Here is a 22,864-nt window from a genome sequence, read left to right on the forward strand (position 1 = left end):
AGTTTGATACCTGTGCTATAAATGATGGGCTCCACTCCACACATAGACACGTGCACACACACACACACACAAACACAATACTCAAATACTTAGTTTGAGTGTATTGGATGTCAAAAGGCAGGCCCGTTGATGACAAGTAGATTAGATTAGTTTATTTGAAAGGAGATGTTGCAATTTTCAACAAAACAAATGAAAGAACATAATTTTTTTGGTGTTTTTTTTAAAGACAGAATTAGCCAAGAGGCTATTTTTCATCTGTCATCCCCTGACCATGATGTGTGTAAAAAAAAAAAAAAAAAAAAAAGCATTAAAGTACAATTACAAGGAATACATATAAACAGAAAGACACTAGTAGGGGTGGGAAATTATATATCGTCATTGATATTATCGTCAACGTTGCTTTCACGTTGTGCAGTTTTACATTATCGAGGAGTGTCCTGTCTCAGCGATGTAATTTAATAGCAAGTCCATGTCCCTAGTCTGGAAATGATTCAGGGTTGACAAGACTGACGTCGGTCAGAATAACATTATTAGATGTGCCAATATGGTCGCCCTGAAGAGCAATTCACTTACAAATCTGTTCCACCATGCACTGTATGGATTAGGAGGAAAACTGCGACTCCACAAGCACGGCAAAGAAAATACAATACAATACAATACAATACAATTTTATTTATATAGCGCATTTCATAACAGCTAGAGCTGTAACAAAGCACTTTACAAACAATACAATAAATAGAACAAAATCAATAAAGGCTAAGTAAACATACACACTCAGAAAACCATCACCAAGTTGAGCAAACAAATACACCGTACCACTGTCAAAGCAAGTAAATGTTGGCGAAACATAACTAACGACGCCATAACATTACATTCTGCGAGCACGTTAAACTTGACAGCATGTTTGATATCGCTTAACAGTCATCTTACACGCTCGTAGTCCGCATCATAAATACATTTGCTAGTGTGTCGTGTAATATGTGTAGGAAAATTTCGGTAACTGTCTGTCAAAAGATTGCGGCTGAATTTGTTGTCACTACAAACGTACTATATGCAATAAGAGCGCTAGACGCTGTATCCCTCTTATGCTGGATGGACCCATCCGTCCGTCCGTTTTGCAGACGGAAGCGCAATTAAAATAGAAAACGGACTGACCAATAAGCGATTACTATTTGGTCCGGTTTGACAAATAGGCGGATACAGGGCGGAAGGGTACCGAGGCTGCAGATAGATGGCGATTGACGGACTTGCAAATTTTAATAAATGATCCAATTATCTTTTTGCATTCCGAGTAGCCTGAGACCAACTTTTTATACAATAATTTAAGTGACTGGAAATCTTTGAGGGCACGACACCTTTTGCCGCATTAGTTGACATATCATTACGGATCGACCAAAAGTTGCAAGATTCATTTTTACATTTTTATATACTTTATCGAGATGAAATTTAAAGGAAAGTTTTGAATCAATCACTAGCCCAAGATGTTTGTATTAAGTTACAATCGGCAATGATTGACCTGCTACAAGTATTTCAGGATTATGACAAGCTCTATTGGTTTTATTAAAGTACATAGCCACATTTCTTTTTACATATTTAGTGGCAGGCAGCACTCCTGCAACCATGTTGTAACACGAGTCATCATTTTAGTTACCGGTAGTCTGGCTGCAACAATGTCTTTGGAATGACAATGAACAAATAAGACGGTGTCATCGGCATACATTAAGCAATCAACATCAGAGCAAATGGTAGGCAAATTATTGATATAAAGGCTAAATAAAAGGGGGCCTAACGCCGAATCCTGTGGCACCCCACTAGTTATAAGAGACTCAGAACTGCAGTTGTTAATTGCTACAAATTGCGTTCGCTCACACAGATATGATTGCATCCAGCTCATGCCGTCACAAGAAAAATGAATTTGTGAGAGCTCGTTGAGGAGAACAGTGTGATTTACTGTATCAAAGGCTTTTCTGAGATCCCAAAATACTGCCCTTACAACTCCACCCTTGTCAAGAGAAGATATTTTCTCAATGAGAGGCATGTGGCAGTTTCAGTTGAATGTTTAGGTCTGAAACCAAACTGCATGGCACGGAGTGAGGGGGAGGTGCTGGACAATATACTCTGGCACCCATTTTTCTGCAATTTTGGAAATGGCTCATAGGATACTTACTGGACGGTAGTCGCAATTCAAGATCCTGAGTCACCAGATTTAAAAACTGGGGTAACCATATCAGATTTGCAAGCCTTGGGAAAGTGATTTGTTGAAATTGAGTGATTAATGATGGAGACAATGAGAATGGGCAAAGCTGTACTTAGATCTTTTAACATATTTGTATCCATTCCAAACACATCCTATGGTTTGAGGGATTAAATTATATTCACAACTTTGAACTGTGTAATATTTGTTATGGTAAATCTTTATCTTGCAAACAATGCAGGGTATTCATTCTTTGGTATTACAACAAAGTTTGTAGAGATTTCTGCGGCAGAGCCAATAAAGTATAACAATAAGAATAAGAAGGCCCTTATTGATCCCACAAAGGGGAAATTTTCAGTGTTACAGCAGCAAAGATATAGGTCACACAGAGACGGCGGCATAATGTAGCTGTTAATGTACATTAGCAGCAAACATTCTGAAACAAACCTATGTAAATACACTTATACCCATGTATACACACACTTACATACATCTACATATACAGTATGAAGAAACACTCCTATAGCCTGTACATAGTACAGAGGGATAATAAGTAACAGTGCTGCAGTAAAATATAAAGTACAGCATTGGATAAAAATACAGTGGTGGGGTATGTTGAGTATTGTACAATATAAGCTCAGGTGCAGGACTGTACAATTTCACTCATGTCTGCCAGTTTGTAGAGACTACCCAATGTTCTCGTTAAACAGTCTGACAGCGGCAGGCAAGAAGGAGCGGCAGAATCTCTCCTTTGCACAGCGAGGGTGTAATAGTCTATCACTGAAGGAGCTGTGGAGTGCTGTTAGAGTGCCCTGGAGGGCGTGGGGCGAGTTGTCCAGTTTTGATGACAGCTTAGCCATCATCCTCCTGCCCCCCACTAAGTCCACCGAGTCCAGGGAGCAGCCCAGGACAGAGCTGGCCCTCCTCACCTGTTTGTCCAGCCTCTTTTTGTCCCGGGCCGAGATGCCGCCTGCCTAGCAGACCACTCCATAGAATATAACCGATGCAACCACTGAGTCATAAAGGTCCTTGAGGAGTGTCCCCTGCACCCCAAAGGACCTCAGCCTCCTGAGTAGGAAGAGTCTGCTCTGACCCTTCCGATAGAGAGTGTCTGTGTTGTCGCTCCAGTCCTGTTCATTGTTCAGATGAACTCCCAGGTACTTGTAAGTTGAGACTCTCTCAACATCTGTTCCCTGGATGTTCACTGGTGCAGGTGGAGAGTGTCGGCGCCTGCAGAAATCCACCACCAGCTCTTTGGACTTCTCAGCATTGATCTGGCAGTTCAGCTGGCACCAGTCCACAAAACCCTGATTAAGTTCTCTGTACTCGCGATCGTCTCCATCTGTGATGAGGCCGACAATCGCAGAGTCGTCAGATAACTTCTGCAGGTGACAGGTAGGGGTGGTGTATTTGTAGTCCAATGTGTAGAGGGTGAACAGGAAGGGAGCCAGGACAGTTGCCTGCGGCGCCCCAGTTAGCAGAGAAGCACGTCAAACACACCTGTGTCCTCACATACTGTGGCCGGTTTGTGAGGTAGTCATGAATCCATGTAGTGAGGTGGTGGGCCACTCCCGCCCGCCCCAGCTTGTCTCAATCAAAGAACATGATCCTCACAGTGCTCCCCGCCTTCTCCAGGTGGGAGAGTGAAGTGTGAAGGCGGTAGATGATGGCATCATCCACACTGATACCAGGCTGGTATGCAAACTGGAGTGGGTCCATTGAGGAGCTCACCAGGGGGCGCAGGTGGACAAGGACCAGTCCCTCCATGGCCTTCATCGATGAGAGGTCAGCGCCACTGGTCTGAAGCTGTTGAGCTCCTTCGGGTGGGGGGTCTTTGGCACCGGGACCAGTAATGATTAAAAACTTAAGCAATTACGGTACTTTAGGTTCTGTTAAGATGTACCCATTCAGGAAAATGTGCATTTGTTTTGTTTTACCTTCTTGCTTTGGCTCTAACCTGTCCGTTTTTTAAATGTAATTCCAAGTAATTTTAGAATTTCCATGGGAATTATTCAGAGTAGTCATAAAATAGTGTGCTTTACATGTTCTTGATTTCCTTTACTACCCTATTCTTAAAGAGGTAAATTGGTGACACCTTTTCATCAGTTTTTGGAGTGAATTGTTTGACAATTTGTCTTGGGTATAAATATTGTGGTGGTTATTATTCAACTTCAGCATTGTCTGTGAAATTTCTAATTAATGCATCACCATATTAACATTATAAAACTTGATGTCTTTTCCTCACTTTGTAGTGGTTTTAGCTGTCCTCAGCCCACCCAGAAATGTCCGTTTAACTTCCATGAACATGAATTTGGTGCTGAGGTGGGATTCACCTGAGGGAGTAACCGGTGACCTTTTCTACAAAACAGAATGCAAGTAAGTCAACGTGATCTGAGCACCAAAACGCCATTTTTTAACCGCCGAAGGTTTTCCTTGAACATTTCGACCCATTCAAGCACACATTTACTGTATGTGCACCACTTTCACATATACATTATATACTAGAATCTCAAATTACGAATGCTCCTTTTTACGCAAAATTCGAGTTAACTACAAAATTTTGGGGGAAGAAATTACCTCAATTTATGTTCTATTTTTGATATCCGAATGGTCGTGGCATGGATGAGAAGCGCCATTCTCATTGTTTATTGCTTGACTTGCGATTTGGGGAAACGATTGTGTCTGTCAACACGGGACTGACTTCCGCATTCATTCAATGTAGCCGCTTCTGGCATCAACTGTTCATTGTCTTAATTAAAAGCAATGCTACATTTGAAGAAATAACATACACACTTTGAATAGATTTTTTTGGGACCAAATGGAAATGATATTTGAACGTCACAAATGCCACAGCGATTTGTAATTGGAAGATCATGAATTCGTAGGTGGGATTTCCACCTGCATGCAACAGCTTCCGACTTCAGTCACACAGGAATATCACTAGTTTTCAGATCACAACAATGCGTTATGCATGTTGCCAATGATGGATACACAGCGCGAGACGAATTACAACATACCGTAGATCCATCCACCCGTAGGGAAACTGCTAAAGGAAGTGTTATTGAAGCACTTGTCATACAGGAGCAGAAAGATCTGTGCTCTTCCTCTCACTTTTTGTAACCAGGCTACGTGTTGTTGATTTTTATTAGACAGCCAAATGAGAAAGCACTCGCTGGTGATAGTGTGAGTGAGACAATCAAAAATGACAAAAAGGATCAAAAGAAGTTTGTATCAAATTAATCTTTCAAATGACAATGTGACATCGCACTTAAAGATTTTCTTGCACAGAAAAAGACAAGTTTCCCTGAATTGGTATGCTAAAATCCAAAGATTGGCATTCCGTCACAGGGATGGAACGGTCCGTCCGGGATGCCCATTTTGGGGACTGAGGACAAGAATTTTGTATTTTAATGGACGGACTAAAGCAAGGACAGAAGTGGGTTTTTGTCCGTCCCTGTCAACGTCCATAACCACGTCAAGTACCGACTGACTTGGGTTCTTTTAAAAAGAAAGACCTCTGTTCTGCGATACCACAGAGCCGCCTTTATTACCTGCATGCACAACACTTTTCATGTGCGTTCCCTGCAGTAACATTGTACTCACAGGCATAGTCTGCCGTCGAGTGGACACTCATTTCACTGCCGAGGAAAAAGGAGAGCAATTTTGATTTTGTTTTGTTAACTAACTGTTAACATTTAGTACATACCTTATCCCTTTGCTTGCGAAGTATGTCCTTGTCTGGGACATCTCTGGAGCGTAAAAATCTCTCCAAACTGTCATTTATGCTCATGCCAGCGCCGCTGTACACTTAAAGCTAAGACCCAGAAGTGGAAGTATTTTGTTCTCCTCCTAAAATAAGGGTGCGTTATTTTGGAATAATTATTCTTATTGCGAAATAACGCAATAAAAACAGAAAACCTATTGTGTTTATAATGTAAACGTTTTGCAATAAAGCGCAATAGTATTGCGTGATAACACAATCTGAAATGCTATCTTGGGTGACACTTCAACACCAAATCACCGGCACAATAGTACGATTACTAACATCAACAGACTCTACCCGTGCCACACTCCACCCATGCCTCCTTTTACCTCTCCGTCCGGCTGCGCCCGCCTCGCTGAGAGGATCTCTGAGCTGGAGCAGAGAATCTCCACACTCCAAGGAACTATTGGGAAGTAAGAAACTCAAATGCTCGACTGGCCAATTTCTTAAGCGCGCAATATAAAGTGAATTCTATTCAGTTACCTTATTGAAGCAGTCATTTGGAAATATCCAAAATCCAGGAGAAATAATCCTTCTTGCTTGGTAGTTAGAAAAGTGTCCCAAGAAAATGCAAAATTCTCTCCTTGTCGAAGCATCTTGTTGTAACCGCGGCACGAGGGAAGAAAAAGGGCCTGGAGCCTTGATTGCTTCCCTTTTTATGGTCTCTGGTTTTTGGGAGGTTCTTACATTAACTGCGCATGTGTTAAAACTTTTCTACTGAGAAAAACATGGTTTAGGTGTTGTCATTTCGGCTAACCACGCATGCGTCAAAGTTGTTTTTCTCAGTGGTTTGATGAGGTAATCAGCCAGTGTTTTTCCATCATCTTCCCGAAAGTCTGTGTTGGTTTGATCATTCTTTGTAAACTGGGCTCTTTTTGGCTCACTTAATTATAGACTAACTTTAGCAAACCCTTCATTATCTAGGGATCAACAAGTACATCGTCTTCCAAGTGAAAAACATGTTTGACAAAACAGGTGCTCGAAAGTGAATAACATGTTTGTGACAAAACAGGTGCTCGAAAGTGAATAACATGTTTGTGACAAATGGATCAACCTTGTGACCATTCAGGACACTTATTCTAAAACATTCATGATAAAATAATCTGAGCACATAACGTTGTATATCCAAGCAAGCAATATAATGGATAACATATAAATACAATTCTTATTGTCACATTCTCTCCTATGTAGACAACAGGATGATTCTTGTTCCCTTTTACATCTCATGTAACATTCTTTGAGAGCCAATGCACATGGGCTATTTAATACACAAAGCAGTTTCTGAGCAAGCAACATATACTGCTTCTATAAACTTGTAGCACATCTGTGCTTAGGTTATTGAGGACCAATTATATGTGCATTGACTTTGGTATGTTAATTTTTACTAGAATCTGTGCTTTTAAACTTTTTAGACCTTTTATAGGGTTGTCACAGCTGGCAAGTTTATTGTAGTCAATCGATTAATGTCGACATCTAGGGTTCAAAATATGAAATTGCACATTAGGCGTTTCACTCTTGATAGTACTAGGGCTTTAGCCAACATAGATTCACACCATCACATCACCCTGATGAGGCGCACCACATGACAGGACGCAGCTGGGTGTCAAGCCTGCGTCCTGGTCAACTGTCCCTCATAGTGGAAGAGGCCCGTGCTGCTCCCCTCAGTCCATAAAACAGATTTCAAAATCAACACCATATCCACCTCACCCTCTCAATCACACACACATCACCTTGAAATTCAGTGGTCCCTCCCCTCTGGTCATTGCTGTTATCTTCCGTCCCCCCCAAGTTCAACCCATCATTTCTCTCCGACTTCTCCGATTTCATCACACAGCTCACACCCATCACACCTTCCACTCTGCTTCTCGGCGACTTCAACCTCCATATCGACGACACCAATTGCAACCATGCCTCTGAGTTCCTGGACCTTCTGGATTGCCTCAACTTCCTTCAACATGTCAACTTCCCCACCCACACCCATGGCCATATTCTGGACTTGGTCTGCTCTACCGGTACCACCATTCAAAATATCTCTAGCACTAACTTCAGTATTTCTGACCACTTGGCAATTACTATGGCCCTACAACACCCCCCCCCCCAAGGAAAAGCGCACTATATCATTCAGAAACCTTAATTCCATCTCCCCACTTGACTTCACTACCTCCGTCCTTATCCACCTGTCCATTTCACCTCCTCCACTGTTTCACGACCCCACTATCCTTACTAACTACTACTACAACAGCACTCCCGCCACCTGTCTCAATCAACTTGCCCCATCAAATTTGTCTCCTTTACTCACTTGGCCCCCTGGTTTACCCCGGAACTCCGCCAACTAAAAACCTCTAAACGCCAGCTTGAAAGATTCTATAAAAAATCAGGTTTAACGGTCCATCGCATTGTCTACACGGATCACCTTCAGCTATACAAGACAGCCCTCAACTCCAGCCACTTTGCTTACTACTCCAACCTCATTCGCATTGATTCCAATAACCAAAAGGCACTCTTCTCTACCGTCAACAAATTCCTCAAACCCTGTGACAACATTTCTACCACTTTCACCACAGAAAAATGCAATTCATTCCTATCCTTCTTTCAATCTAAAGTTGATATCCTCCAGTCCTCACTAATCACCACTCCCCCTTCTCTTCATACCTACTGCTGTCCCTCCTATCACCCCGCCCCTTCCAAATTCACACCCGTCTCCTCTGCCATGCTCACCAAAATCATCTCAACAATGAAATCCTCAACCTGCATATTGGATCCCATTCCCTCATCCCTCGTAAAGCACTGCTTTCCCACCATCTCTCACCTCATCACCAACATAGTTAACTCCTCCCTCAACCCTCCCTCCTCACAAAAACTTGCTGCTGTTACCCCCCTCATCAAAAAGCCTGGACTCAACCCTGACATCTTGAGCAACTTCCCACCCATCTCCAATCTCCCCTTCCTGTCCAAAATTATAGAACGTGTCGTCGCATCCCAAATCAAAGCCCACCTCGACAATAACCAACTCTTCAGAGAACAATTTCAATCTGGATTCCGCGCACAGCACTGAAACTGCCCTCCTCAAAATCACCAACGACTTCCTCCTCTTCTCTGACTCCGGCCAACTCTCCATTCCCATCCTCCTCGACCTCAGCGCCGCCTTTGACACCATCAACCACTCCATCCTACTCTATCGCCTGCAATCTGTCAACATCACTGACAAAGGGCTCACCTGGCTTCACTCCTACCTCACAAACAGGAAACAATTCATCCACATCAACAACTGCTCCTCATCCACTGCCCCCCTGTCCCATGGTGTCCCCCAGGGTTCTGTGCTTGGTCCTCTTCCCTTCATCCTCTACCTTCTCCCCCTCGGTCAAATTATCCGTCATAACGGTCTCCGCTTTCACTGCTACGCTGATGACGTCCAATTGTACATCTCCACTAAATCCATCACCTCCATTATTCACTCCACTCTGTCCAACTGTCTTTCCGATATTAAATCCTGGATGCAAACAAACTTTCTTTTTCTCAACTGCTCTATATCCCACCTGCTAATAGTTGGCCCAAACTCCCTTACACAAACTACATCCAACTTTAACCTCACTCTTGACAACTCCACCCTGTCCGCTTCCTCTCACTGTCGCAACCTTGGCGTCCTCTTTGGCAATAATCTTTCTTTTGATCAACACATCACCCAAATCACCAAAACTGCTTTCTTTCACCTCAGGAAAATTTTTCACCTCCGCCCTTCACTTTCCTTCACTGCCGCTCAAACCCTCATCCACGCCTTCATCACCTCCTGCCTTGACTACTGTAATACGCATCCTCTACGGCACAAGCTCCAAACTCCTTAATAAATTACAATAAATCCAGAACGCCGCCACCCGCCTTCTCACTCACACCCGTTCCCGTGATCATATCACTCCCATCCTTAAAAACCTCCACTGGCTCCCCGTTTGCCACCGCATTCAATTTAAACTCCTCTTACTCACCTTCAAAGCCCTTCACAACCAGGCCTCCTTCTACCTCTCCGATCTTCTCCACTCATACACTCCTTCCCGCACCCTCCACTCCTCAAATGCGAACCTCCTTGCCATCCCCACGACCAAGTACAAAACCTGGGGGGACCGAGTCCTCTCTGTTGTCGCCCCCATCCTCTAGAACTCCTTTCCTCAACACATCCGCAACTGCGCAGACCTGCCATCCTTCAAAACACTCCTCAAGACTCACCTATTCCGCCATGCTTTTTGACACCTCTTAATCTTTGCTACTTTTTTTTTCTCTGTTGGTTTTAACTATATTTGTGTTAACTGTAGGTTTTATTTTTATTCACTTATTCTTGTTGTGAAGCATCTTTGAGTGTTATGAAAAGCGCTATAAAAATAAAATGTATTATTATTATTATTATTATTATTTTTATTATTGCACGAAGTTATTTCCAGACAGAGTCAATGCAGATGGTGCGCTGTGGCGCGAAAGGGCAGCAAGCGACAGGGAACGCGTGTGCGGCACCCCATGAATCAGAGCAACTGGGAAAGCGCGTGTGGCGCCACATGAATCACAGGATCAAGTAAAACAACTGACATTGTGTTATATGCACAACATGATTACGTATGAAGTCATATTATAAAATATATGGCAGTTTTAAAGCAATGCATGGTGTAATGTTTTAATAAATAGATAATCTAATACAAAAATATATATTTTAAATTCATTCATTAATTCATTCATTCATCTGAAATTGAAAATATAAAGATACCACAGAAAAAAAAAGAGTATGATTGGAAAAGCATTGCAATATTGGAATAGGGGCAACTATACGACTATGCGCTGGACTTGGGATGGGACGCGCTGCCTTGAGCCTGGGACGCGCTTGCCTCGCCCCCTTATAGCTCAAGCTTGAGCAAAATTGAATCACCGTGAGAAAATCCAAAGCCAGTTAGAGTCCAGCATCCATTCAGCAAATGAAAGACAAGCTGAACGTCTGTTGGCACCCGTGAGATTTTCAATCCGTCCTGCAACAGAAACGGCGAGGACCAGCGAAGGAGTTGATTCATCTTGTCAGCATTTACTTGATAACAGCTGTTAGTTGCAATTTATATGCACCAAGTTTGACCTTGGAAAGCGCACAATAACCAACCACAGCTGATACCAATTCACTGATTGAATGCGGCTTTTTACTTCAAAGATCTGGCGCAAAAAGAAAGTTCACTTGTTTGGCAGAATGCCCTTCATGCAAAATGTCCCAATGAAGGAAAAATAAAATTAAATAGTGATGTGCTGAAGGGCCACGAATGTGGAAGTGTTTTTATGGTCCGGACATCTTTTTTAGCATTTTTTACTACTCTCCTTTCGAGCCACAGTCATGTGATCAACCTGTATTTTAACAGTTTATAAAATCCCATCCAGGGACAGGCGGCACAGTTGTTTTTGTTTTGCTATAAAGCTATTTGCAAAAAGCACTACGATGTACACAGCAGACTGCTGTGCTACAGTCTGTCTACGTTTTTGTATTTGTCCCTATCAGATAAAGAAAATAAATGAAATAGGCCCCGGGGATAACCATTAAACCAATAAGAGTTAATTCACCCGGTTTTAGCCATTTTGTCACTTCTGTCGACTGAAAATTACATCACAACTGCTCAGGGCTCAGGTAACGGCCAATCACGGCTGAGCTGTTTTCTGAACCTGAGTCGGGATTGGCCGTTACCTCCCCTCCCCTATTGACTTTCATCATCAGTCCAATTTGAATAAACTACCTTGCCCACTGTCGCTCTGTGTGAATGCTAACTATTGGGCCACACACAAGTTCTTACTACCAGGAACTCCTGCTACCAGGAACTCAAAGTTCTTGTGCTGGGGCTATACTTACTAGTTGTGTCAGAAAGGTACCAGGACTGATGTCAAAAAATAAATATTTCAAATACAAACCACAAGTTTTCCTCTTGAAAAATAATTCCCCTGGAGACGAACACTTTTCCAGCCTTTTGGATATTTCTGCAGCTCCGTTGTCACTATCTTGATGTCATCCACGTTTTCAAAACGATGACTCCCTTGATGTTCGGAAAGGGGGGGGGGGGAATCACACAGAGCCAGATCATGTCAGTAGGGAGCAGCACGGACAGGTTCTTCTCGGCCAGGAAATGTGGGATGCTCAGGGTATAGGGAGCTCTTGCTGATGATGAAGCAGCCAGGAGTTTTCCTGTGACAACTCTCCCCTCTTCTTGCACACTGAACAAAGCAAACGATGCAGGATCTCTTTGAAGACAGGCTGGTTAATTGTCTCGCCCCTACTGAATGGGAAAACTAGGTTGTGAAATATATCTTTCCTGGCAGCTGGGACGAGTCCTAGAACCTTTCTGGCACACCTCTCATACATTTATTTGAATTGAGGGAGGAATCACCGCAAACTGCACATGACAATTTTTTAACGAGTATTGTGTTTTTTTTCCATAGTACCTCTGTCGGAATGTGCCCTGTGGGTTGTGTGAACATATCCACCCTTGAATGTGACTTCAGCAGCCTCAACAACACCTTCCTCAGCTTGTATGGAAGATATACAGCCAGAGTACAGGCACAGCGAGGGGCAGAGCACTCTTCTTGGGTGGAAAGTAAACAAATTACCTTGGAAAGTGATAGTGAGTGTTTGAGAAAATATTGGGGATGTGTATTAAAAATAAATCTTGACTTGTGGCATGAATGAAAAAGGCACTGAAGCAACCTGTGGGATGTTTAAAATAGTTCTAATTAGTATTAAATCCACATGGGTTTTTATATATAATCAAATTAAATAATGGTACGCGATGTTAATTGACATACCTTGGCCGAACATGGAACTCGGGCAGGATTTTACCTCTCATGGTGCAGTAAGCTCTCACTGGCTGGGACCATTACCAACTTTTCATGCCAGATAACTAACTGGTTACCACAGCCTGCCGGAACATGTCTACTTCACTCCTGATGGCTCAGGTGGATGACTCTTTTCCAGCTGCTATACCAAGGCTGGAAATAAACGGGTTCACATCGCAGTTTGAGTCAATGTGAATTTTGTGTCAAAATGTGCATTTTGCAACTTACTTAAAAAGATTAACCCATTAAAGCCTGAATCCCCTCATGAGACATCTCTCTAAAACCTACGGTCGTCATTGGAGTCACCCTTGAAAAGCTGACATTTTCGCGGAAATTCAACACCTACAAAATAATTAATATCCCAGCCCCTGTAGCAGATAGAAACATAATTCCAAAATAATTTGAGACCTTAGATGTGTCTTAAACACAGGCCCGAGTTTATTAATCTTTACTGTTTCAATCGAAGATGCAAGTGACTGCACTATTTTTAATGAAAGTATAATCGAGTGGTAATTACCATTCTGTATTCTCTTACAAAGACATTGAAATCGTCCCTGTCTACAAACATATATCTTCACCATATATCACGGTTGGCTGGTTTCATGGCTTTAAAGTCTGCAAGTGCGTCGTCTATATCACTGCCGTGACTTAGAGGTCCAGCGATCGTTTGTGCTGCCATTACTCCTCGAAAAAATTCCGGATATCCTCTGACGACTCACGACATTGTCACATGTCTATTCTGATGCATTTCATTGGCTAAGAGACCCAGAATTGGATTAAAAAAAGAAAATGACATATATGCTCTCCCGGCTTTAAAGGGAGGAACACGCTACAGCGCTCCCGGCTTTAGTGGTAGAAACGCGCTTGTGGGTTCCCGACTTTAATTGGTTGAAGACTGATACTGCAAACAGCCATCCAAGGACTGTGTTGTGAGTGGGGCTGAAAGATTCTGGAAAATAATGTAATTGCGTTTTTTTCCTAAAAATTGCAATTTTTATATGAGTTGCGATTTTGTTTTTTTTCCAAGGTCCTTTTCTGATGTATTTTTCAAAAATCTTTATTACAACAAACAATATCAGAACTATTATGCATTATGGAATACTGAGGTAAAGGCAAAATGAAGCATTAATTCATATAAAAGACTTTTGGCTACAATTACAGGTATAAACTTATTGAATATTTCGATGTGCAGTTTGGTTACCTAACATAAGTCTGCCACACAGTTATGGTGTAAACATAAGTATATACAATACTGTAAATTTTACAGTTTGTGCCTTTACAGTGTACCAAGGGACAAACTCGTACCAAGGCTCCAAATAAACGGGTTCACATAGCAGTTTGAGTCAATGTGCATTTCGTGTCGAAATGTGCATTTTGCGCCTTACATAAACAGATTAAGCCATTAAAGCCTGAAGCCCGAAATCTCCCTAAAACCTACGGTCGTCATTGGAGTCACCCTTGAAAACCTGACGTTTTCGTGGAAATTCAACACCTACAAAATAATTAATATCTCAGCCCCTGTAGCAGATAGAAACATAATTCCAAAAGAATTTGAGACCTTAGACCTGACATTTTCGCGGAAATTCAACACCTAGAAAATAATTAATATCTCAGCTCCTGGTACAGTGTAAAGGCACAAACTCAAGTGGATATTACAATAATGTTAACAAATCAGTAGCTTTGTCACTTCCTACATATCAATTAATTTTATGAAACACGATGTAAATGTGGACTGCACTTCTTAATCACTCGACTTCTTAAATAGACTGATAAAAATGAATCCAGTGGCTCTATCACTTCCTACACGTCACTTCATTTCATGAAACGTGATATATAAACATGGACTGCACTTGTTAAATTACTCACTCAACTTATCATATAGACGGATAAATAAATAAAACAAATAATCAGAGGTGGGCACTTGGCCACTTTTTGCCCGTCCGGCCGTTACCCTCCACCCTTGACTTGGGTACCCTTCTTTACTTTTCGAACCCGCTGTGGACATGCTTCAAATGCGCCAGTAGTATTTACCCAACTGCATGCTTCCTTGCATTGCGAGCCCCGGGGTTGGATTTGTCGTATTGTATAATTATTTGGGTCCAATAATTATAGAGAAGAGTCGTAGAAAAAGAAGTCGCAGAAGTGGTAGTCAAGTTACTTATTTATTTTGCACACTTCCCTTCCTTCCCGGCCTTGAAAATAAAAGCATACCAGCAAACCACTATACACTGCACGTTTGCTATGGCGTATTTCCGGAAGTAGTGAACGCCAGAAAAAGTGCATGAACTCCAACTTGATGTGCTAGCGTCTGAATATACTTGTGGACACAAATTGTTTTGAAACAAGTCGGGGGGCGTCGCTTCAAAAAGACAGCGACAACAATGCATATCGTGCCTGCTACAACCATAAAGGGACGGAGATGACTAGACGATGCATTTAATTTTATTGCGAAAACGATCTTGACCGGTCCGGCCCAGGGACGGACTGCCCTGCTCTGCAAATATTGTAAACAAATCAATAGCTTTGCCACTTACTGCATATCAATTCATTTCATGAAACACGGATTATACACGGGGCGGATTATGAAAACGTAAACAATGCTTTCAGCTATATTCTTCGCTCACATTGAACTCCCACGCGAAGTATTGTGATTATATTGTGAAATACTTAAATTGTCAACCCTCGCTCTTGTACTTGTAAGAAGATTAAGGCAGCGAAGGCGTGCTTACTGTTTATCCGCATGTGTCACTTCCCGTTGGTGCTCCGAGCGTTGATTTGCTAGCTAACAACCAATCAGAGTGACCGAATGTCACGACTGGTGACGCCGATTCAACATGCGTAAACGCCCCCCAGACGCTTATAGACGGGTTACGACACTACGTCAGTGGTCACGACACCAATCAGACGGCGTATTCAGACGCCACGATGCTTCACGACCTCCGACGTCGGTTTGGTGTATCTAGGCCTTTAGAGGCGATACGGAGAAAAAAGCACTTACACTTCTGCTCAGTCCGCCTTTTTTTTGCGTTTCCCGTCTATCGTTTATCGCCTACAAAATGGGCGTCCATCCTAGGCGGATAGACGGAGCGTTAGTTAGACGGAATGCCCATCTCTGGTAATGACTCTTTAAACCACAGTATTCACGATTACAAAATCACTCTCAAATTGCGATTATATTGCAAATGCAATTAATTGTTCAGACTAGGGTTGCACGGTATACCGGTACCAGTATAGTATCGCCTCCGCCTCCTTACATGCTAAGAAAGATAGTAAAGTTGCGTAGACAAAGAAAGTGGAAGACAACGAGGAACAGAGATACCAGCTGAAGAAAAGTCCGTACTCGTTGATAAAACGGGGGCCCGAAGTACGGTGTGCTAGTACTTCGGCTTCAAACCGAATGACAAAGGCGAGCCACTGAACTATGAAGCACCGCAGTGCAAGCGGTGCTACAAAGTATGCCTCGCGATCGCGAAGGGAGGGAAACGTCAAACTTAGATGAGTGCCTGTTTTGATTTTCCTTTTATTTTGTTTTACATTTCTAACTGTATAGTCAATTTACCACGCTGACCATGTTATGTCAAGCCGAGGTGGTGCATGGCTGGGGGGGGTTGTTTTCATTTGTTTGTGTATATGCATAGTACGTTGTGTTACACAATTTCTATATACACAAATTGTGTAATTTGTACCTGTTCATTGAACATATTTGTTACTGTTAATTTTCATGTTCAAGTTTTAAAAAAAAAGGAACAAAAAACCCAGTAGTCTATATGTATCATTGTTATTTTATCATTTTTTTGTGACAATAAAAATATTTTGGGAAAAATAATTAACATTACACTACTTAAATACTACTAACATGTTGCAATGGCCTTACTTTCTTTTTCTCTTTAGCTATGATTGGTTCACCCATTGTGTCGCTCATTTCCAATGGAACTACAATTGGAATTTCAATTAAAGATCCAGCTTTTGCAATCTCAGACCTCAGGAGTGAGTATGGTAAAGCCACCTACAACATCACCTACTGGAAAGATGGCCAGAATGAAAAGGTGAGCTCAGACTTAGTGTTGTGAGCCCTTATTTTAACCATTCATGAAATGTATTTTATGGAACGGTAGACTTGAGCACACCAACAACCCTAGTGAGGATAAGCACTTCAGAAAATGGATGGACGGCTAATACAAATCAGCAAATGGAGGCTGTTGCCCATAAAATCATTTGAATATCTACAGTATCTACTGTGTTCATCTATCCACAAATGGGTGGTTCTCAAAAAATGTGGTCCACGAGTATGACATGAGAGCCCAAAAATAAACTTGTTCAAAACCATGTCAAACTGACATATGCTAGATAAAATAATAAATAAATAGTTCAGTCATCCCTTTGTTTGCAAGAGATTGTTGAATGTCATGGTCTGTCATGGCACTTGGTACCTGGGCACCAAGCACTGAGCACTTAAGTAAAAAAAAATATACCGAAACTGGGGGTCACTTGTAAGAGTGTAGAGCAATGCCTGCATTACTCCTTTGCCTTTAGGGGTGCCACGTCCAAAATTTAGATTATTTAGAGGAGATTTTGACAAAAAAACGTGTTAACTCAGTCTTAAAATATGAAGGCGCTACAATAACAATAAGTTGTGAGTTCATTTACCAAAATAGAGGTTAGTACTTTGACCCAAACACACACAATTCACGCTTGACTTCTGCATATGGACAATGTTTATTAACTACAGCTATTGAAACATACAAGCAATACTCCGATATATGGCAAGCCTAAATAAATGAAGAGGGTAAAAACAAATATCAAAATAATTGGGAGGTATGGGAAAAACGGTCCACAGATGAGCGTGAGAAGGTGTAAGGATGACTAGTGTAACGAATTTGCCTTCATGTGGACCACGTCTCCACGGGTGGACACAAGATTCGGCCAGGACTGCCACCAAGTCTGCTCCAGTCTCACTTCAAATTAATTGAATCACCGGGGAATCCCTGCCATTTGATTTGACAAACATGCTAGGACTCAGATATAAACAAACTCCTGAGAAGGAGAGAGTTTTCGTCACCTGGACCACAAGTGTTGTGTAATTGAATCGGCTTGGACCAGATATTCTGGGGCTCACCCAGCTGGAAGCCAGAAGGTTGCACTTGTAATCAGCAGCGGGCCAGCCCCGATGAACATTGACAGTGCTGGATAAAGACTGACCCCAAGGGGTCGACATGGGAACTGCAATTTTAAACTTCCTATGCCTTGCGGTCAATCAAAATTACCTTAAAATGAAACCTATTCGAATGTATGATTGTGTATTGTTTACTGTGCTTATCCTGCTAACTTTGCATTGATGAATCTGATTCTCTATGGTAATAATCATTTTCCTGGTCAGGTTTATGACATAGAAGTGTAGATATAAGTTTAAACTCATATCTTTGTCTTCTAAACGTCGGATGCATTCAGAATGAGGTGTTTTCAGCTGAAGCATGAAAATTGATGCCAGTTATAAATTGTGAAATGCACAAAGGTTTTAAACAGGACAATTCAATAGACTCAAATCTAACTTTATTGTCAGGAATTGGGGCTCACCTGAAAACGTGAGCTGTGGCGGGGACACTTCACCACCTCCCCTTTTTCTTAAGGAGATAAAAGGTCTGGCCTTTTTCTCCCCTATGTCTCTCTCTCTTTCAAGCTCTCAAAGGCTCTCTGGCTCAAACTCTCTCGCCCCTGACACTCCCTGAAACTCTCTCGATCCTGAAACTCTCTCTCATCTTATTTTTTCTTAATATTTTGGCTGCATTTTTGATTGTGCTCCCACGCACCAGGAAATCACCCGTGGTCGACCTGCAAAAGCTGAGGTTTGGGGCTCTCAACCTCCATCACCACACATATGTGGCAGATGAGCCGAACTTCGGCTGTGGGCACAAACGCTGAAGCAACACCGGGGTTTGTCCCCTTTCGGAGCCCGACGTCGCGCAGCGACCCGGCCGTATGAAAACCCAATCAAGCTTTTGGTCCCGCTCCCAGCAGCCTCCTTTTTATTTTTATTTTTCCCTTTATTTTTTTCTCCATCTGCAAATGAGTGAAGGTTCCCTCTAAATGACCTTAAATGTTGATGTGGTGCCCCCAGAGGCGAGCAGGAGTAATACAGTCATTGCTCCCAGTCGCTTTTAACTATCTACACTCTTAGGTGTGACCCCCAATTTTCACTACACTAGAGTGAAAGTGACGGACTTTATGAAATGCACGAAGTTTGCCAGCGTTTACTACAAATTTTGTATGCACCAACTGAAGACCTAGTGAGCTGGAAAGTGGTCACTTATGTTTGATCAGCAAGGTCTCACATGATGAGCAGGTGGAAGGACCTTCACTCATTTGCAGATAAAAAGGGAAAAAGGGAAAAAGGAAAACTAAAAAGAAAAAGGAGGCAGCTGTAAGCAGGACCATAAGCGTGGTTGGGTTCTCATGTGATCCGGACGCTGCGCGGTCTCAGGCTTCCTGGCCTTCAAACGACGAGTGAAGCCGTCTTGTTGCTTCAGCTTTTGCACCCCAGAGCCGGATTTCAGCTCATTTGCCACATGCATCGTGGTGGGGATTGAAAACCCTGGTTCTCAGCTTTTGCAAGTAGCTGCCGAAGGTTTCGGGGAGGACTTGGTGCACGTGGGAGCGCAATCAAAAATCCAGCCAAATGATCAAGAAAATGGAGCTGTTGAAGAGAGTGAGGGAGAGCATGAGCGGGTGTGGAAAGAGCGTTGAGTTGCCAAGAGAAAGAGAACAGGCAAATGCGAGACCTTTTTATCCAATATAGCAGGAAGTGGTGCAAAGTGTCCGCCCCTCGAGTTTCAGGTGAGACTCAATTCGTGACATTAAAGTTAGATTTGAGCCTATTGAAATGTCCTTTCTAAAACCTTTGTGCATTTCATAATTTATAACTTGCATCACGTTTTATACTTGGGCTGGAAACATCTCATTTTGAAAGCGTCCGAAATTTAAGCGACAAAGATATGAGTTTGAACCTATATCTACACGGTTATGTCATAAACCTGACCAGGAAAATGATTATTACCATAGAGAAGCAGATTCAGCAATGCCAAGTTAGCAGGATAAGCACAGTAAACAATACATACACATGCATTCCAGTGTTTCATTTCAAGGTAATTTTGATTGACCGAACTGCATAGAAAATTTAAAGCTACAATTCCTATGTCGACCTTTAGGGATCAGTCTTTGTCCAGCCCTGCCATGTTCGTTAGGGTTTGGCCCCCTGCTGGGTGAATGCAGATTCCTCAGACTTCAAGCTGGGGAGACTCCAGCATGTCTAGTCCAAGACAAATCCAAATACACAACCCACTGTCTGTAGATGTTCTTTAAGTGACGAAGAGTTACTCTTTATCAGGGGTTTGTCTCTTTTCTGAGTCCTAGCGTGTCTTTGTCAAATTCCCTGGTGATTCACTTGCTTTGAAGTGAGATTGGAGCAAACGTTGTGGCATTCCTGGCTGAATCTTGTATCCAAGGCATGGAGGCATGGTCCACATGCGGCATATTTGTTACATATATTTACACTTGAAGAGCTTCACTACCTTCATACAAAGATATTCAGTTGAAAAGCTGGTACAACTGAAAAATTGTACGTGGGATATTAACTGAATGGTGACCAATGGTGGTCATTTACATAGCGTTACATTGGAGGCACAGTATACACCAAGAAATGATCAGCGTTCACTTCACAAACTACATAATCTGCTGCTGTGTGACGTTTTACGTGCAAGAATACACAAAAGATATAGTGTGTGCGACTAGCGTGACATAATTTATCAATCCCCGCTTGACCCGTAGCTTACTTGCTCGTCATCAGGGCCGCCTTTACCGACACATAGGCCCCGGGGGCTAACCATCAAATATAGAACCCCGTTCCCCAACGCTACCAAAGATGCTCAACTAATTGTTCAACATTGACAAACAGATCAACATGCATATTTATGCTTTTCATCAATTTGGGGAAAATGGAATACCCAACAAATCAAAAGGTTCACACACGATACTTTTGGTAAACCAAAAGTGTTTTCCAATCACATCTATGAAAAGAAATTACATATTGTAATAGTATTGCATATAACTAAAAAAATACAATTGACACAATTAGCACTCTTTTGCCTACAATACTTGCTCAGGTCAAAAAACAGTAGTTTGTTGAAAGTAATAAAGTATAAAAATGTACAAAACATGATAGAGCTCCGGTTTGCATCACGCATCCCACAATGCCCTGTGCCAAATACGAACAAGGTCATTTTGGTAGGACAGAAAACTTGTTGCTAATTTGAGGAAACGCCACACTTTGACAATGTTAGACAGTTGCTGTGTGCACCAGGGTGCCACAACAAGAGGGGGCAAAAGAAGGTGCGAGCATTCTACAATGGGGGGGTCGGCTGATTGATCCAAATATTGATATTATCGATACTAAGCAAGTACTTGGATCGGATTGATACTATTGTCCTGGGATCGATACTTCGCTCAAACGCTGCTTCTTTTGCTCCCTGTCTACCGTTGGCGTTTCTGTTAAGATAGTAGCAAGTTTTCTACCCTGCAAAAACGGCCTAGTTTGTATTTGGCGCAGGCAATTGTGCTATCTGTGTCTGCAGTTGTTTGTTATATCAGTGCAATACTATTAAAATATATAATTACCGGTATTTCAATTCATAGAAGTGATTGGGAAATGTAATGTTGCTTTATAAAAATTATAGTGTGTGCAGGAGTCATATGAGGGGAACCTAGGAAATGGCCGCACGCTAGATGCGCTTCCGTCTTCCGTCCACAAATTCGAGTGTCTTAGAATATAGACTCCTCATAAATACTTGCTCTATTTATTGAATAAGGGCCGGTTGGATTCGGTGGTGAAACGGCATCATGGAACAGGGCAAGCGGAGTGTGCAAACTCGGTTGAAAACCACGGCCGCCATGGAAGCTAACCCTGCTAACTCTGCTTGCGCTAAGGCTACCTCTAAAAACAGCGACGGGGATCTCCTCACGGAAATGATAAAAATGAATGCAACTTTGACTAAAGTGGCAAGTGATTTTCGATTAAATCGGACACGACGGAGCTGAAGAAAGCAGTGAGTGTGTTACAAACTAATTTGAGAGAAGTTGAGAGCCGTGTTTTGAACGTGGAGGATAGCAGTGCTACATTGGCTGAGGACACCTACGTGTTGCGGCATAAAGTGGAGCAACTGTGGAGCCGTGTTGACAACCACGAAAATCGAGCCAAAAGGAAGAATATCAAGCTGATTGGACTGAAAGAAGGAAAGGAAGGAAGAATATCAAGCTGATTGGACTGAAAGAAGGAAAGGAAGCAGGCAACACAATGAATGACTATGTGAAGAAGATACTGTGTGATGGGCTGGAGCTGCAAGGGACATGTACGAGATTTAGAGGAGCCACAGAAGTGGCGGGCCGTGTCCCGACAAAGACAAACCTCCGAGGATAATTTCAGTGAGGTTTCTACGTTATTCGGCCTGCCAGAAAGGTATCTTAAGAGGCTTAAGGTATCACTATGTTATATTGTATCACAGACGTGTGGGTAATGGAATATGTTCACATAGCTAAAACTTAATGGTTAGTAGGCATATTAATATTGTAACCTGGAATATCAATGGCTTTAGTACCCCAATTAAGCAAAAAAAGATACTGATGTATCGCAAGTCTAAAAAGGCAGACATTGCTTACATTCAGGAGACACACTTTAGGGATGAGGAGGAGGCCTTAAAAATGAAACGTGATTGGGTTGGTCAAGTATTTCATAATTGTCGAGTGTCGAGTTAGTTGTGGCCTGGTCATCCTTATCAATAAAAAGCAGAATTTTGTTGTTTTGGATCATTCTGCAGACACTTGTGGACGAACTCTGATAGTAGAAGCGCTAATTATTGGGGTTGAGGTAGTTCTTTGTAATATGTATGCGCCAGTAAAGAAAACACATCCTTTTTTCAGGGGGATAGCAAAAGATTAGCATGTACTGAGGGCAATATCACCTTGGGAGGAGATTACAATCGAACTTTAGATGATCATATTGATCGGAAGGCTAGGTGCTCCTC

The 22,864-nt window shown here is 42.3% G+C and overlaps 1 protein-coding gene across 4 annotated transcripts in view; it reads left to right on the top strand.

Moving 5' to 3' along the window:
- Positions 1-22,864, top strand: part of LOC147136044 (interleukin-10 receptor subunit beta-like) — a 28,443-nt gene that overhangs the window by 822 nt on the left and 4,757 nt on the right. For 2 of the 4 annotated variants that reach the window (XM_086051932.1, XM_086051935.1), the window contains exons 2-5: positions 3,830-3,979; positions 4,447-4,570; positions 12,402-12,583; positions 16,686-16,840. In XM_086051932.1, coding sequence (XP_085908058.1) covers positions 3,892-3,979; positions 4,447-4,570; positions 12,402-12,583; positions 16,686-16,840 — 549 coding nt within the window. In that variant the 5' untranslated portion in view covers positions 3,830-3,891. The remainder of the gene's footprint in view (positions 1-3,829; positions 3,980-4,446; positions 4,571-12,401; positions 12,584-16,685; positions 16,841-22,864) is intronic. The other 2 variants (XM_086051933.1, XM_086051934.1) reach the window with 2 other exon arrangements.

The sequence above is a fragment of the Filicampus tigris genome, chromosome 14 (genome assembly GCF_054856515.1).
Source record: "Filicampus tigris isolate MCC_2025a chromosome 14, RoL_Ftig_1.0, whole genome shotgun sequence".
NCBI lineage: Eukaryota > Metazoa > Chordata > Actinopteri > Syngnathiformes > Syngnathidae > Filicampus > Filicampus tigris.